General features: G+C 42.1%; 1 protein-coding gene across 2 annotated transcripts in view; it reads right to left on the bottom strand.

Moving 5' to 3' along the window:
- Positions 1 to 2,764: 2,764 nt before the first annotated feature.
- Positions 2,765 to 17,668, bottom strand: part of LOC124143652 (proton channel OtopLc-like) — a 53,403-nt gene continuing 38,499 nt past the window's right edge. For both annotated transcript variants that reach the window (XM_048387954.1, XM_048387955.1), the window contains exons 3-9: positions 12,271 to 12,418; positions 11,549 to 11,663; positions 10,222 to 10,447; positions 8,797 to 8,957; positions 6,740 to 6,962; positions 5,828 to 5,956; positions 2,765 to 4,981 (exon numbers count right to left, since the gene is read on the bottom strand). In XM_048387954.1, coding sequence (XP_048243911.1) covers positions 4,203 to 4,981; positions 5,828 to 5,956; positions 6,740 to 6,962; positions 8,797 to 8,957; positions 10,222 to 10,447; positions 11,549 to 11,663; positions 12,271 to 12,418 — 1,781 coding nt within the window. In that variant the 3' untranslated portion in view covers positions 2,765 to 4,202. The remainder of the gene's footprint in view (positions 4,982 to 5,827; positions 5,957 to 6,739; positions 6,963 to 8,796; positions 8,958 to 10,221; positions 10,448 to 11,548; positions 11,664 to 12,270; positions 12,419 to 17,668) is intronic.

The raw sequence follows: 17,668 nt of genomic DNA, 5'->3' as shown, positions 1-17,668 counted from the left end.
CCTTGGGAACGCCAGAAACCTATGATTTTGGGTTCGATTCCCAGTTCGCCCCGATTATGTTTGTCAGCACCATACCCGTGCTCGTGGGTCTCACCGAAGTGGTAAAAGTCTGAGACCTGCATAACTTCGGGTTTTCCTCCCTAAGCTGACACGCTGTGATATAACTGGAATACTGTTAAAGGCGGCGTTAATTCCAACTAACTCACTCAAATCGCAATACTACTTCTTTAACAGATAAACATGGTACTGATTTTGTTTTATCACACATATACAGTACATATTGATAGTATCTTTTTTGTTTGTACATGTACTGGGGAAAGTATTTTGTTTGATTTCAGGTAACGAGAAGATACACCGTCTAACCAGCCAGAAAACATCCGAACTCTGAGTTGACCTCACGTTTACAGACGGGGAGACTGTGTGTGCCCATTACAACAACTTCCGACTTGGTAATATGTCGTCCTTCGACGATTTACCTTACATACTGTTTAAATGGGCGTTAAAGCCAACTCACTCATATACCCATCAGTTCGTATGCCTTACACTCGTGGGACAAAAACACTTCGTGGCAAACCTTCAGCAACACTGGTCTCCAGAATGAGTGAGTGAGTGAGTTGGGTTTGACGCCGCTTTTAACAGTATTCCAGTTATATCACGGCGTGTGAGCTTAATGTGGGAGGAAAGCCCGAAGCGATGCAGGTCTCAGACGTTTACCACTTCGGTGAAACCCACGAGCACGGGTATGGTGCTGCCAAACCTAGAAACATAATCGGGGCGAACCGGGATTCGAACCCACAATCATAGGTTTCTGGCGTGCCCAAGGGACGCAACTCTGCACAGCGAATCGCGGCGCCTTAGACGACTGGGCCCCCCGTGCCCCCGGTCTCCAGAAGAACATTGGAAGGTCTCCCGGGATATATAGATATAATGCTTATATTTTATACTCTCCGTTGTGTTTTATTTCTTAAACTGTCGGGCGATCGGGTAGCCTTGTGGTTAAAGCGTTCGCTCGTCATGCCGAAGACCGGGGTTCGATTCCCGACATGGGTACAATGTGTGAAGCCCATTTGTTGTGTCCCCCGCGGTGATATTGCTGGAATATAGCTCAAGGCGGCGTAAAACCATACTCACTCACTCACCCTACCAACCACTAGTTTATGGCGTTAAAATAAAAATCCAATCAGATCCAATCCAATCGTGGCTTTTAGAAATTTTAAAGAAAATCACATATTTCATCGACCAGTGATTTGTTTAGATTTGTAATAATTGAAAGTTTCTCTTTGACTCAATAATTTGCACTCAATATTGACCATTGTTATCGATGTTGAAAAAATGAAATACCTTTTTACATCTGAGCCAACCAGAGAAGGAATTGCGTAATAGTGAAATCTTTTGCTGTGGACATTACATGATGTCATAGATGTATATCTACAAAGTTTTGATTCCACTGAGCACGGGGCTGTGGCCTTTGGATAATGGACAAACTTGAGTAACGTGCAGGTACTTCCTTGAGCTGCATTTAGAATATGGAGTACTAAGTAAGGATGAGATATAGGGATAAACAACTTCTTTATTCCAATTAGGAGCGTCGTTTTCGACTAGAACGATGATGCCATAGCATCTATAGAGACGTTTTGACTGCCAAGAGAAGGACTTCTACAAAATTGAGATGAAACACACACACACACACACACACACACACACACACACACACACACACACACACACACACATTCACACACACACATACATTCACACACACACATCAAATTATCATTATTTATCATTCGAATCTGCTTATTTTAAATCTTGGGGAAACAAGTAAAGACAATGGAAAATAGTAAAGACAACCATAAACACAAACATATCGAACATAATTTTAATGAACAACTTATATTATGATACAAAGTAGACATGTTGGAGAAGGTACTCCCAGCAATACTGACCCCGGAGAACTGCCCCCACCCACCACACCCCAACCCCACCACCACACCCCTCAAACAATGCTTGAGTGTTTGGATACTTCTAATGACTGAACAGTTACAGAACAAGGAACTGTTCCTGTAACTTCGGAACCAACAAGGAACTGTTCCTGTAACTTCGGAACCAACATGAAGACCCAATGTTATAATAAGCTTATGCCTGTACGTTAGGTTCTTACATTTTAACTGTTACATTGGTTCGCTCAGATACTTGCCTACATTGTGTGTGAGAGAGGTGGGGAGTCTCCTGGTGGCAATCTTTCTGGGACAGGGGGAAGGAACACTTGCCCTAGATTTGTTGGATATATCAATGTACATTCGGCCCATATACAAGATCATAAGATCACGCTAACTACGAAGCTAGTCCATATATTTTGAAAATGATTCACATGAAGCTTCGATATGTCTTCAATTATGTGAATACTCGCCTTTCGAAATTATTAATATTAATCTTCAGAAGATGACCAGTAGATAAAATATAATAACCATCCAAGATGGCAGACACATATGCATGCTATTACTGTATTATATTGTTTGTTGTTTAACATGTTTAACGCGCACTCAGCAATATTGCAGCTATATGACGGCGGTCTGTAAATGATCGAGCCTGGACCAGACAATCCAGTGATTGTCATCATGAGCATCGATCCACGCAATTGGGATACGATGACATGCTCCAACCAAGTCAGTGAGCCTGACCACCCGATCCCGTTAGTCGCCTCTTACGACAAGCACAGACATTGAGCGCTTAAAATTTAAGAATTTGCATTTTTCCAACCAGATCGACTGATCATAATAGCTGAATGCCAAATAAACTTAAAAACACATTGAGCAACACATATTTGTCTTTAGTGATTCACGGTTTCGGTTTCGAACGCTGATTCAATCCCTGTAAATTCCATTCGAATCTTAAAAGCTGTATCAAGTTCGACAGTTCAACAATTTCAGGAGGTAGAAAAAACTCCTTTGTCAATCTTCAGTCAAATGTATCTGTGGTTTTCATTGTCATGTCCATTGTCATGTCCATTGTTATGTTCATTGTTATGTTCATTGTTATGTTCATTTTCATGCTCATTGCAGGACCTGAGGAGGTTTTCTTTTTTACATTCAACTGGTTCACGGATTTTCCAATACCATATGACCGGGTGTCGAAACACCTAAAGGGATCTTGTATAAGTATTTTTGATTGGTGACATAACATATATCAAGTCAAATGCTTATTTACCTTCCCCTACTTTCAAATTTCCTAAAATTAGTTTTAAGAAAGCATATTATTAAAACATTTAGTCGACGGTTTCGTAAACCAATCAAAAGTCACTTTGCTTGTCATGTTAGCCTCACCATCCTCGATTATTCAGTGTATTATGTGTCCATTTTATTATTTGCACTAGATAAGCGAGGATGGAACACCGAATGTTGAGTTTTGAATTCAAAGCCATCTGTCAATCTTAAGTGATGTGGTAGAAGGTTGTTAGATCAGTTCATTGTAAATCCTGTTCACAAAGAGTTCCACAATATAACTTCCTCCTCGGATGTCGCATACTAGCAAGAGTTGCTTCCCTTGAACCGTTTCTTCTTTTCCGCTGCTTCACACGACTTTTTTGTAATGCCTGCCTTTCATGCCACCAGTTCTCTACATTTCTCTTTGCATTTAATTTATATCAGTATAGCTCTGATTACGGATCTCCAATGAAAAACCATTCGATTCATCTTGTACATGGAGCCTGTCTATAGTATACTGCCATCACATGTATCCATAGATTGTAAATAAGTAATGCTAATGTGGATGAAAACAGGTAAGGATACTATACTCTTTACCAGAACCCACAATTGGATTAAGGCCGCATCACCACTGTTCTTGTTAGTTATCCACCATTGCAGCAGGTTGTAAGGTTGACCTCTTTAATCCGATTGTTCTCTTAATAGTTGTCCGGATGAACGGGGTTTTGGACATATGAAACATGGCATTTGATTGGCTAAACAAGTTTGTTTTTGCCAGTAACAGGGTATGACACATGCTTGAAGTGGGTAAGAAACCAGATCTGCCCGACACTGCTATACGCCATTACAGTGACTAATAAAAATGATCATTTCATTGTAAGCACATTTCGATTAATTGAGGTAAGGTATTTCATGAGGTAACACTGTGATAAGCTTGCCTTATGATCCAGTTTTATAAATTACCCAAGTGTCATGAAGATCAGATTTATCTCCCTTTGTTCAAGCACGTTTCCGCTTCCAAGCATGTTTCCATATGTTTGATAAACACACGGTCGAATGAAAACGATAAAAGATAGCTAACGGGCTGGATATATGTGTGAAGATATTCCATGGCAACACTCCAAAAAAGTCAATTTGAATAGGGTTAGCTTCTGATTGCTGGACTTCAAATGTGTTTATGCCCCACAGGGCAATATTTGAGACCAGCAAAAACGTAACAAATTCCCTCCCTGGTTTCCGTCTCTCGTGGTCTTTGACATATGCATACCTCCTTAGAGCATTCATGATAAACACAGTCTGTACGGTAGCTTGAAACATGCGCAGAACGCTGGAAATAATGATAAGGAGGCTCTGCGCTTGCGCGGAAATGAAGGCTGCTGAGATTATGCTGAATAGAGAAAACGTGTAGATTCCAAGCAGAGATATGAGAATAAGAGATTCTTCCAAATCCAGAGATTTCTCGAGTCGGAATCGGAGACCCTGCATCTTGTAGAATGCTAAAATTACAGCCAACGAGGTGAGTATGTAGATGACGATTTCTGAGAGATGCTCAACCATAATAGCTGCTTCGTTTCGCTCGTGGGAGCCAATCAGAACGAAGAACGTTATGACGGAAATGACGACAGCTACCAATACGAGGATGCCAAGGAATAAGCCTCGACTTGAGCCTGTACAGTCGAGGCTAAGGCGTTGAGCCTTGGCCTTAGCCTCCCTCTGTTCTTCCTGTTCTCGATTGATCCCCCGTTTGCCGATGTTTCGCCACATGACGAACAGAATACCTGAAAATAAATCCAAAATTCAATTCACGGAATATAACCGAACTTAACACTTGACAATCTAAATCATCGTTTTCATTCTTTTCTGATTGAACACGGGTCGTTTAAATTTGATTAAATAGATTCAAATGTTGAATGTCCATGGTTTGTGGTACACGCTGCTTTTACACACTAACGTCTCTTAGCAATGCACGGATCCGCTTGTCTCGTGTTCGAATCCAAGATCCGACATTCAAAATGAACATTGGTCTATCAGAATCATACCCGTTGATTACAATAATGTGGTAAATGTCTACGACCTGATTCACTTTCTAATGTCCTCCCATAGTAAAATGACAAGCCGCCGTCATAGGTAAGTTAGGGACAGACCACTTGATTTGGAGGGATGGGGGATTTTATCGAAAAAATTAAATTGTCCCCAAAATTCTTTTTAAAAATAATTATGCTTCAGACTGTTGAACAGAAATTGGATGCCACAAGAATTACAATTTTTGAAAGGTGTTTTTCTTTTTAAAAAATCAGGCTCACAGTTTTAAATCCAGATATATCTGGTTTTGTGGGTGGAGCTGAAAACAATATCTTTTCTCGATACAAAATCAGTCCTACATACGAGGAATTCTATATAACACCACTGACAAACATCAGTATTTTTTCTGTATTATTGAACCAAATGAGGGATAGCTGTGTATTACTCGCCTTCATGACACCAATGGTAAAATGAAAACACTTCACATTCGGGTTGGGCAAGAAATCGCTTAGTAATCCCTTCGTTACAGAAACAACCAATGAGAAGGCAAATGCAACCTTATTTTCAAATATAGAATACCCCATGCACTACATCGACTGTACCTGCGCAGATGAGACTGTATTCAATACTGCATGGGTAGAGATAAGGTCCCGACCTCTCCACTACATTCTTCATCAGACTCTCCTGATGGCACTGTCGTCCCGGCGACGGCGTAGTTGTCGTCGTAAATGCTGTGAACAACCAAGAAAGGAAGACGTAAGAAGAAATTATTTTCTTCATATCTTGAATGGACTTTAATTTCGTAAAAGAAATAGTTAAAGGTTCAAGACATCACCAAATAGTTGATATTACTCATAAGGTGATGGAAACATAAATATCTTGCTAATGAAGTTTGCTCGAACCACTGATATGTTGTGGAGTTCATGAAGGTTCCCTAACTACCGATCTTGTGGAGTTGTTCATGAAGGTTCCTCAAATCACTGATATGTTGTTGAGTTGTTTATGAAGGTTCCCCTAACTACTGGTCCTGTTGTGGAGTTGTTCATGAAGGTTCCATAACTACTGATCTTGTTGTGGAGTTGTTCATGAAGGTTCCTCAAACCACTGATATGTTGTGGAGTTGTTCATGAAGGTTCCTCAAATCACTGATATGTTGTGGAGTTGTTCATGAAGGTTCCCCTAACTACTGATCTTGTTGTGGAGTTGTTCATGAAGGTTTCTCAAACCACTGATATGTTGTGGAGTTGTTCATGAAGGTTCCTCAAATCACTGATATGTTGTTGAGTTGTTCATGAAGGTTCTCCTAACTACTGATATGTTGTGGAGTTGTTCATGAAGGTTCCTCAAACCACTGATATGTTGTGGAGTTGTTCATGAAGGTTCCCTTAACTACTGATCTTGTTGTGGAGTTGTTCATGAAGGTTCCTCAAACCACTGATATTGTTACGGAGTTGCTAATGAAGGCCCCTTGAGCCAAGTACCTGGTAAAATAGTGGCAAATAAAGGTTACGTACCTGGTTGAGGAGTTGCTATTGTGCTGGACCTGTTCGCCGAGTGGACCCTGACGGAGATGTTCCTGATGATGAGAGGCCCCTGTCCCAGCCTCATCTCGCTGACATGCTGCTGCAGCTCCACCAACGTCTCCTCCACTATGTTCTCCACCCAAACACATATGTTCGTGGCAACCAGGTGCATCACGCCAAAACGCGACAGAATCTTGAAACGCTGGATGCATATCTGAAACGCGACAGTAGTATTTAATGTTGTTATATTTTGAACCAAAGTTTGTGGGTATCTTGACGTTCACACGGATGCCTGGAATAGTTAGGGGGCGGGTAAATCAGAAATGACGAATTTCCTTACAACTACGTTGTAGCATTGGTGAGGATGATCATATACTGAGGGAAACAAATAAGGGAACACATGAAAGTACATGTTCCTTTATTCTTTTCCAGGTTTCTTCGCATGCTATGAATTGCTCTGTGGGTAAAAATCTGGAAATAAATAAAGGAATAGTGTGATAAAGTAGTGTTCCCTTATTTGTTTCCCTCAGTATATTTGCATAATTTATGAACCTCCTTACACATAATATATAAGCCTAATGTTACACAGACAGGATGGTATCAAAAACAAATATTTATCACTGTTTTACTGAAGTATAGATATTATTCAGACGTTTAGTTCGTAGAATTAGGTTTTCTTTGCTTTTCCGAAAAGGATGGTTTGGCCATTATAAGACAAAAGTAATTCTTTAAATAAGTCTTCTAATCTCTGTCTAAACATCGACAGAAAAAATGAAATATCTCCAGCATCCTGACTGCCGGGATTCAATCCACAATGATAGATTTCTGGCGTGCCCAAGGAATGAAAGTCTGCACAGCGAATTCCGCCTTCTTCGCACTGGGCCACACCTTCTCCAGGAAGTGAGTGAGTGAATGGTGTTTAGCGCCGATGTCTGTAATACTCCAGCATGGTTTCTAATAAACACAATACCACCTTGTAGCCTGACTACTAGCATTAGTCAAGTGTGGGAGTGAGTAGCATTTTACGCCGCTTTTCGCAACACTCCAGGAGAAAACGGGAGGGGTCACTTGACGTGGGGTGAACATCGATGCCGTGTCTTCGACGTGAGGAGTCAAAGGTTAAACCACAAGGTAACCCCACCGCCACGGTATATGACTTTCTTTGTTTGTTTTTAACGCCGCACTCAGCAATAGTCAAGCTATTCGACGGCGGTCTGTAAATAATCGAATCTGGACACAAAATCCAGTAATTAATATCGTGCGCATCGTCCCATGCAATTGGGATCCGATGATATGCATGAAAACCTAATCGTCCCCGGACCTTCACGGGTCCGGCATATGAGGACAAATTAGAGCATTATATATGGAATTATATGATTCACCTAAGATTTTGCATCACTACACCAATTAACAATTCAGTTGCAGTTCGTCACAGTCGTCACAGTCGTTGTAACCACCCGATCCTCAGTCGTCGAGTGTTAAGGCCAGCATCACTTGATTGCCTGGTCTGTTTACACGCCTGTCACATGACACTGCTGCTGTGCGGTGTCAGACAACAAACTTTTTTTATGCAGTGGTACGTGCTACGAGAGGGCAGGCAATGCGTACCCCTTTTCGAACAGCTGCTGTCACCACTGATTCACAGTTATCCATTCATATAATCTTCACTGCTATTTGCCTTTAACGCCCATTGAAATCTGTTAACTATTCGAGACTGGATATTCTATGGTGTTGGCGTCTTCCATTTACCTGTAAGTCTGTTTGTTTGTTTGTTTGTTGTTTAACGCCGCACTCGGCAATATTCCAGCTTAATGACGGCGGTCTGTAAATAATCGAGTCTGGACCAGACAATCCAGTGATGGACATCATGAGCATCGATCCACGCAATTGGGATACGATGACATGCTTCAACCAAGTCAGCGAGCCTGGCCACCCGATCCCGTTAGTCGCCTCTTATGACAAGCATAGTCGCCTTTTACGATACCTGTAAGTCACAATGGACATGCGGTATACGTCATGTCGCGCTCACAACAGGGGTGTGGCCCTACCTTGGAGTTGAGGAAGACGAAGTACAGCTGTGAGAAGGTGAAGACGAGGTGGATGATGGGACAGATGCCGTGCACGATATCCCGACAGCTGGACATGACGTCACTCTCGAAGAAATCGCCGAACTGTAGACCACTCTTTATCATACTGCCGATGCCGAACCCTGAAGGAAGTATTTAATATATGTGACCAACCATGGGGTAAAGGACCTTATAGGTGAAAGATCATATTTTCACTTTTCATCATATTTCAAAACTACAGTATCTTCAAAACACAAAAATACAATTCACATGCTCCAATTCATATTTATTACGGATATACATGACATCAAACATTTGGACTCATTTTCCGACTTATAACTGTTTACGTAATAATTTCAGTTTTTAGTTTTTATTACGTTAACTAACGAAAGAAAAATAAGATATTTTTGTACAGTCCGATCTCCACTGAAGTAAGTTGACGCCATTATGACGTCATCACACAATTGTATCCTTGGACCCATACGGTTCCTTTTCTCCTGGTAGGTCTCATATTATCATCACGTGACTGATCCAATACCAATAATAACAGTAAACTGAATAGAATATGCCCATTAACCTATATCCATTTGTAGAAGTCAAACGTTGAGATATGTTGTACGGTGAGTGAGCGGGTCTTATTAGTGTTGGGCATACGAGAACAGTATTAAACGCAACTTTGAACAGTATTTCAATTACATCACGAAGAGTCAGCTTAATTTGGGATGTAAAGCAGAATTAATGAAGCCAGTGTGGTTCAGTGAATCAAGCATCATAATCAGAGACAATCTGAGATTCAAATCCATGATCATAGGATTCTGGCATGTGCAAGGGACGCAACTCTGAACAACAATGCTGACTTGGCCAGGTGTGCTTACTGAATATTTTATTCACTGGGTGAATCTCCCTTTTAAGAGGATTATGACATGGTTGGTCCGCAGATGAATTACTGGCGAGATGCCTGGCATTAAACCTAGCTCACTCAATCCCTCACTCATCCTCCCACAACCTCACTCAAATATTCAAACACCCATACAGTCACTCACCTACAAACCCAATCACCCACTCCCTCGCCGACTCACTCGCCTACTCACTCACTCGTCCACTCACTCGATTCCTCACTCACTCACCAGCTCACTCGCCTACTCACTCACTCGCCCACTCACTCATCCACTCACTCGCCTACTCACCCACTCACTCGTCTACTCACTCACCCACTCACTGCCTATTCACTTACTCACTCGCCTACTCACTCACTCACCAACTCACTCGCCTACTCACTCACTCACTCGCCTACTCACTCACCCACTCACTCACTCACCCACACACTCACCACTCACTCGCCTACTCACTCACTCGCCCACTCACTCACTCGCCTTCTCACTCACTCGCCCACTCAGTCGTACATACCGACTGCACCAAGTCTGAGGTAGAAGCTGCCAGTGTGTGAGTGTGCTGCATCAGAGAAGGTGAATCTGTTCTTGAAGTCCTTGTCCTGCAGTGCCGCTATGAGAGGATCCCGACGTCGTCTCTTCTTACACGGGCACCTGCAGCTGCATCTGTGGGTTCTCAGGACGAAGATGTACATGAAGAAGAGGAAGAGGACGCTGACGGCGTACAGGTAGATGTAGAAGCCCTGAAGAGAAGGAGCACAGGATGATGACGCACAATTCAAGGTAGCCTGGGTAGAGTTCACCAATATTAATAGAATGGAGATGTAATACACTTGAGGGTGAACGTGTGTGAATACATATCTGGACAAAAATAAGTGAGGTGAGATGAAATGGGATTTAACGTCGCATTCAAGATTATTGAAATTATTTTGCGTGCTATGTGTATGTGTGTGTGGCGGCTGCATCTTGCTAGCCCACTGAGATACCAGGCCGAAGTGTGACATGAACATCCCACTCAGACACAGTATTCTTACTTTGGCCAGACCAGTCCTTGTATTATCCTCCTGAAGCCAAGAGCCAGGCAGGGTAACAACAAATACCACGTTTTAATGTATTTTTGTATAATGCGGCCGGGGATCGAACCACTGACCTTCCGCTCTACCCACTAGACCACGGAGGTGGTCGATGAAAAAATGATATGACAATATATGGAAATATATGGACTTGAAAGTTGTTCTCTTTCATTTCTACTTCGTTCTTGACGAAGAGAATGCTGACCATGACTTTCATTCGTGGAAGAGTGAGTGAGTATGGTTTTACGCCGCTTTTAGCAATATTCCAGCAATATCACGGCGGGGGACACCAGAAATGGGCTTCACACATTATACCCATGTCGGGAATCGAACACCGGGTCTTCGGCGTGACGAGCGAACGCTTTAACCTCTGGGCTATCCGACCGGGAGGAAAGTCTTCTCTGGACGTATGGGAGTCTGCAAACCGTCATGATGGGTACAACGCTCAGGTCAATTGGAAGCCCAGCAAATGTGATTCAAACATTATGATATATTTCATTGTAGCATATCGTGACTATCCTTAATTAGAGACACACTCTCGATCTTGACCGAAGAGCATAGTCCCACTTTAACGCTCAGATCGTTTTGTGAAATCGGTCCCTTGTCACAGGTGATGTGTGTTTTCCATTAAGTCGCTTGTTCAAGTGCTATTTGAACGGAATAGTCTGGAAATAGATACTATTACCCGCAAGGTAACACGTATCTCACACCATCTTAAAAGACCAAGGAACATACACGAACACCTAGTGTGTGCTGTGACCATGATTTTACCTGAAACAGATAGGCCCGAGGTTCGGTGGTGAAAGTCTCCGAGATCGGAATGACAAAACCAAGCACAATCACGAACATGGCATACAGGGCGCTGAGGTTGACGAACAGGCTGTCACTGCAACACAAAGAGAGTTCACCTTAAACCTGCACCATTAATCCATTGAAAGGAATATCTATGTATTTCAACCGTAGTGGTTCAGATACATTGTATATTTATAATAATTAGGCCATGGGGAACACATGTCAATCAGAAACCTATTTTCAAAATTGCTTATCCCCAGGCTTGGACTACGTTACTTTCTTTTGGCAGAAAACGCGTTAGAAACAATCGCGATATAGTTTAGACAAAGCTCTTCCATTGTGAGCCGGACAATGTTTTCAAAAGAACTCTAAAACTGAAATGGTATACAACCTTTGATTCGATTTACTAAACACACGAACAATACAAAATGGTATTTTATTACAAGATTCTAGTACATACTCTCTGTTCTACTAATCAATTCCCTTTAATCTAAAACGGTATTGTCAAAATGCAAATAGTATTCCCTTTCCCATTACGTAAAACCTCCGTAACCCGAACTCGATTTACATAATACAACATGATGAATACGAATATGAATACATATTCTAAATGCCTATCAAAGACTTATATACAATTGACGTTGCATTCTGGTTTCTGCTGAATCCTAAGATAAAACGCAATGTCATTGTCTCCTACTTACATGAGAGGTTCCTGTATCACATGGTCATATGACGACCTACTGGCGTTCCCCCTCCGTTGTTTGTAAATGGGGGTGGGAGGAGGGGTGTCGGGGAGGAATGCATCTTCGGCTGTCGTGGGACTTGCCTCACTCCCATCTTGGCATATACCTGGAAATACAGATCGTGTTAAGTATCAGTCATTTGAACGTTACATACCAACATGAAATATTCTTGGTTCATCTAAACAGGGGACACGGGGCTCAGTTATCGTGGTTCGACTCCCGGATTCGCCCGCATCTTTGGTTTGTCTGTACAATACCTGTGCTCGTGGGTTTCTACAACCTGCGTGGGTTTTCTATTACGACCAAATACCCTGTGGTCTTGTGGATAGAGTGTCTGCCCGGAGAAAGAAAGGTCGGTGGTTCGATCCCCGATGGCGTCATACTAATTGACGTTAAAAGATGGTACTTGTTGTTACCCTGCACTCGGCATTAAGGGGCTACAACGGACGGATCAGCTCGGAGGCTGAGTGGAGTATTTATGTCAAACTGCGGCATGGTATCTCGGTGGACTTAGCACGCATCTTGAACGCGTCGTTAAACCCCATTTCACCTATTTCGACCAGTGTGTTTTGATATATTCTGGTCAATCACCACTGATAAATAGTAAACGATTGTTCTGGATAACCATAAAAAGGTTCTTCCGTTTGAAATCTATTTACAGTCTAGGTCTAGTTGGTCACTTGTATCAAACGTGTAATCGTTAACCGCTGAATTGACTTGCATATCAAAACCTAACTTCACAGATGCACACTGTGGGTTCTGAGTCACTTGAGTCGGACTTGCAGGGACTGCCTATTAGCCAGAGCCTTGTCCGCCTTTAAATGTGAACAGTGGAGTCCACCACTCAATCATTATCAATTGTACTGATGAGGCCACATTCGTGACCAACTCGTGTTATTCCGGGAGAAGCCGAATAGCGACTCGTGCCCCTCTCGTGGCCGTTTTTGTGACCGGGTTCCGTCTTAGCGCAAACAGGCATACCTAAAACAATTGTCAACTCGTTGTATATATTCACCATATATTATATATATTTCAGATGCAATTTAAAGCACATCGGGACATGCGGAATTATACAGTATGATTGAACACATTTAACTGTGTCTTGGGTATATTTTAAGATGCAAGACATATGTAAAATCAAAAATTATTTCTGAGGGATTCTTTGACGAAGAACTTAATCATACGCGCATTCTGATTGGTTTGTCGTATTTTCGCACATAACATTCATCGATAGGGGGACGAGTCTTCTTGCAGGTTACGAAAAGGGGCGAGTGGTGACGAATGACAGTCATTGTAAACCCTTGATAGAACAAAAAACGAACAGCATTCGAGACGCACGTGCAGATTTCGCACCGTTGCGAAACCCACGTGCTGAGTTCACCGGTTTCATTGAACAGAGTTCACGACTGCAAGCGATATTTCATCTCCGATACAGGTTATACATTTGAGAGTTTTTATTACCTGTGACCCGTGACGATCCGGGGTAGAATAGGTCTTCAGCAACCCATGACTATAATGGTCGTCAGAGCCGACTAACGGGATCGGGTGGTCAGGCTGGCTGATTTGGTCATCGTATCTCAATTGCGGGGATTGATGCTCATGATGTCAATCACTGGATTGTCTGGTCCAGACTTGATTATTTCGAACGGCCGTCAAATAGTTAGAAAATTACTGATCATGTGAACTTCAACGAAATCGAGAGCTGTTCTAAACTTTCACTTAATAGATATGGTTCTAGTATTATAGTAGCCTTAAATGTAGTGATTTGCTTTACTGTACTACATTTAAGACTACTATAATACTGGACAATATCAGTAAAGTCAGTAGGTGAATGACTATCGCTGCAGTCAGGTTTATTCCAGCTACGTAGGAGGGGAATAATCGAATCCGGGCCAGACAAACCAGTGATTGAAAGCATGAGCAATGGACCCTACAATCAGGGCTTGATTGACACAGGTCACGCAATGTGACTAAACAGTCCTCGTTATAGCGTGACAACTGTCGGAGCCAGCACAAATAAACTACACACGCATATACCACTATAGATTGGGAAGTCTCCATGCTATTTAAATATTGTATCAAATAACAAACAAAATTATCAAAAAGGAAAGGAAAATTAAAATTGAAACATTGTTAAAAAAAGTGAAAAAATAGAGCTCTGTTTCCGAGGTTTTTAAACAATCTGAACACATCAGGATAGAGTAAAAGGTGTTCTTTGGCTTATATCACATTTTTTAATTCATATGGGAAAAACATGGACTGTTTCGAGTCCAGTTTAACACATACACAAGTGACTCCTTCCGAAATAATTATATCTATATCCTATCTCTTAAGCCACGCTGTCAAGACAGACACTGATTTACTTTAATTTAACGGAACTGTCGGTATTTTATCAAAAGTCGATTAAAGATTAAATGCGATTAAAAACAACTAAAGCTACTATCTTTGTGGGCGAGTTCGGGGAGTGCTCCTCAGATGAAACGCTTCCTGGCAGAGTAGATCTGATCGTCCGTGCTCCTTATCTCTACAGTCACCCAGGCAGCAAACAACCTAATGAGGTCGAGGCAATAAAAGCCGAGATGCGTTACACTTCAGAATTTGCTTGTCGGAATGACAACAGCGTCAGGAGCTCGAAATGTAATTGTGCTGTGTAGATGAAACACTCCCAGACTGACACTGATTCGTAATAAAAACGATGGCGTTGTGTGGAGTTTGGAGTCAAATGACAAGATAGATGAGTGAGTGAGTGAGTTTGGTTTACCCAGTCGTCCAGGGCGCCGCAATTCGCTGTGCAGAGATGGGTCCCTTGGACACGCAAGAAACCGATGATTGTTGGTTCGAATCCCGGTTCGCCCCGATTATGTTTCTAGGTTTGTCAGCACCATACCCGTGCTCGTGGGTGTCACCAAAGTGGTAAACGTCTGAGACCTGCATCGCTTCGGGCTTTCCTCCCACATTAAGCTGACACGACGTGATATAACTGGAATACTGTTAAAAGCGGCGTTAAACCCAACCCACTCACTCACTCGCTGATGGGACAACTAGAAAGTCCATCGACACCTATACTCTTCATAAACTCCTCTATTCCAAATATACTAGTATACGTTTACATTATTTTCAATGTCCAGTTCTAGGCAGTGAACAGCTGAAGAGCGCTAGAATAACATATGCATATTTCCACAATCCTTGTATCCAAATTCAGGTCATATTATCCCATGATCAAAGAAACCTTTTATACTTCATGAATTTCTTAGTGTAACCATGTACCCATATTTTCAGTACCAATGAATAGCTGCAAGATTGTTGATGCGGCTTTAAGCAATGATCCCTCGCTCCCCTATGAATTGACATCCCTTGTAGAAAAGAAGAGGTACTACACTTACAACTTGAAGATTCCCACGGACTAGCTGGCTGTGCTACCATTGAAACACAAAGACATGTCAGATGTCATATTTTGACGAACGGGTGCCTGCACCCACTGAGCAGTCAAAGACGCTCCCGTCGCATCCTCAACAAAGAGTGAGTGAGTGAGTGAATATGGTTTTACGCCGCTTTTAGCAATATTCCAGCAATATCACGGCGGGGGACACCAGAAATGGGCTTCACACATTGTACCCATGTCGGGAATCGAACCAGGGTCTTCGGCGTGACGAGCGAACGCTTTAACCACTAGGCTACCCGACCGCCCCTCCTCAACAAAGACAAATGTGAGAACAGCCTGGTAGCTCCTGTTGTATACAATGTTATACAGGACTCCCCAATGGAACAAAAACTATATTTTGGTATTTTGATGTGTTTTAATACTTGGTTTGCAGGCCCACACACAAAGTTCATCATCTTTTTCTTACAACGGCCCTTTATTCTTCTTGTCGAATCTCATGTATTTCCGTAATGAAAACTTATTTTATATTTTAAAAATGTAAAAAATGAAGCGAAGTTTCACTTGTCACAAAAAATCATTTTCATTTTTTTTAACTTTACCAGAAGGACATTTGTTATCAGAATTTTTTTTAAAGCCGTTAAGCAGGTGATTAAAAAGATGTCTAACCTTGCATGTATGGAGCCAATATGAAACCCATTGGGTTGTGAAATTAATTTCCACCGTTTTCTTAACCGTAAGTGGGGCTTTCAATCAATTAATGACATTTTATCCTACAAACTTTGAAAGAAGTACTTCAACACTGCACTTAATTTGCTCATACGGCAAAACCCATTATTACAGTCATCGTTAGTCTTCAGACGCCTACCTTCATTCAACGGACATTACTCAATAACGCTGAATGGTTCGTGGTCGGCACAGGTACTACAGATATGTACCCAAGGTACGGCTCTTTATACCGAAATGTACCATGGCCAAAACCAGATTAGGTACCTTAGGGTGAGTCCATTCCGCCGCAGGCCGTATTGCGCAATGCGCTTAACCGGTTTCTTAAATGTTTACGTATACGACACGTCCTGGATGCCAAACCGCGGTAAAATTTAAACATGGCAGCACACTTTGCATAGTTTTCTCTCGGTATTTCCTTTCCATAAATAGATCGGTACTGGCATAGTATTGTATGAGATCCATTCCAGTGTGCTATATAAAAAAAACTAGCAAACACAGTGACTTGTTCCAAGATGCACAGCATCAGGCGAACCAGAATAACATGAACCGGTTTCAGTTTGGGGTTGAGGAATATGGACTCGCCCGCTGTTCGGGGTACCGGGTACCTTTCTGTACTCTGATTTTGGCTAGGGTACATTTATGTATACAAAAACGAACCTGGGGTACGTATCAGTTGTACCTGTGCCGACAACGACCCCTTCAGCCTCAATGACAGCAATTCCTTAATCTGGACATCTGCAAGATTTCATTGAAACGGTAACGTCCGGTTTAAAGGAATTTTACATCCAGAGTCAATGGTGAATGCCCTTCAAGAACACAGATTCCGCAAACCAAACATGGAAGAGTAATAAAAACGTTTAATACATGCCTTATATATGTAAATGCCAAAAGTCGTAATTTTCGGGAACTCAATATTACTTCAATGACCACGAGCGTGACAGCTGGTCCACACGTGCCTTGACTCGCAGTGTTCAGATAAGCTTCATGATGATCACAGTGGGTGGGTATTAGCCCCGTCTTAGCGCCCGGGACTGCGTCAACAAACCATTACGGTCTGACAGCTGTGTTTGGCCGAATCGGCAAACATTACGCAAGGAGTCCCCACTGTAAAAAGGGTGACGGGGCTTTGAACTCGCTTGGAGCTACCCGTGTTTACAAACTTCAGGTCTAACATACCGCCGTCAGTTCGTCTATCTCCCGGACCCTCGTAAATAAATTGAAAAAGGAGTCTAACTCAAGTCTAGAACG

This window comes from Haliotis rufescens, unplaced genomic scaffold, assembly GCF_023055435.1.
Source record: "Haliotis rufescens isolate VD_foot unplaced genomic scaffold, xgHalRufe1.0.p SCAF_7, whole genome shotgun sequence".
NCBI classification, from domain to species: domain Eukaryota; kingdom Metazoa; phylum Mollusca; class Gastropoda; order Lepetellida; family Haliotidae; genus Haliotis; species Haliotis rufescens.
This window is presented reverse-complemented; position numbering and strand designations above follow the sequence as displayed.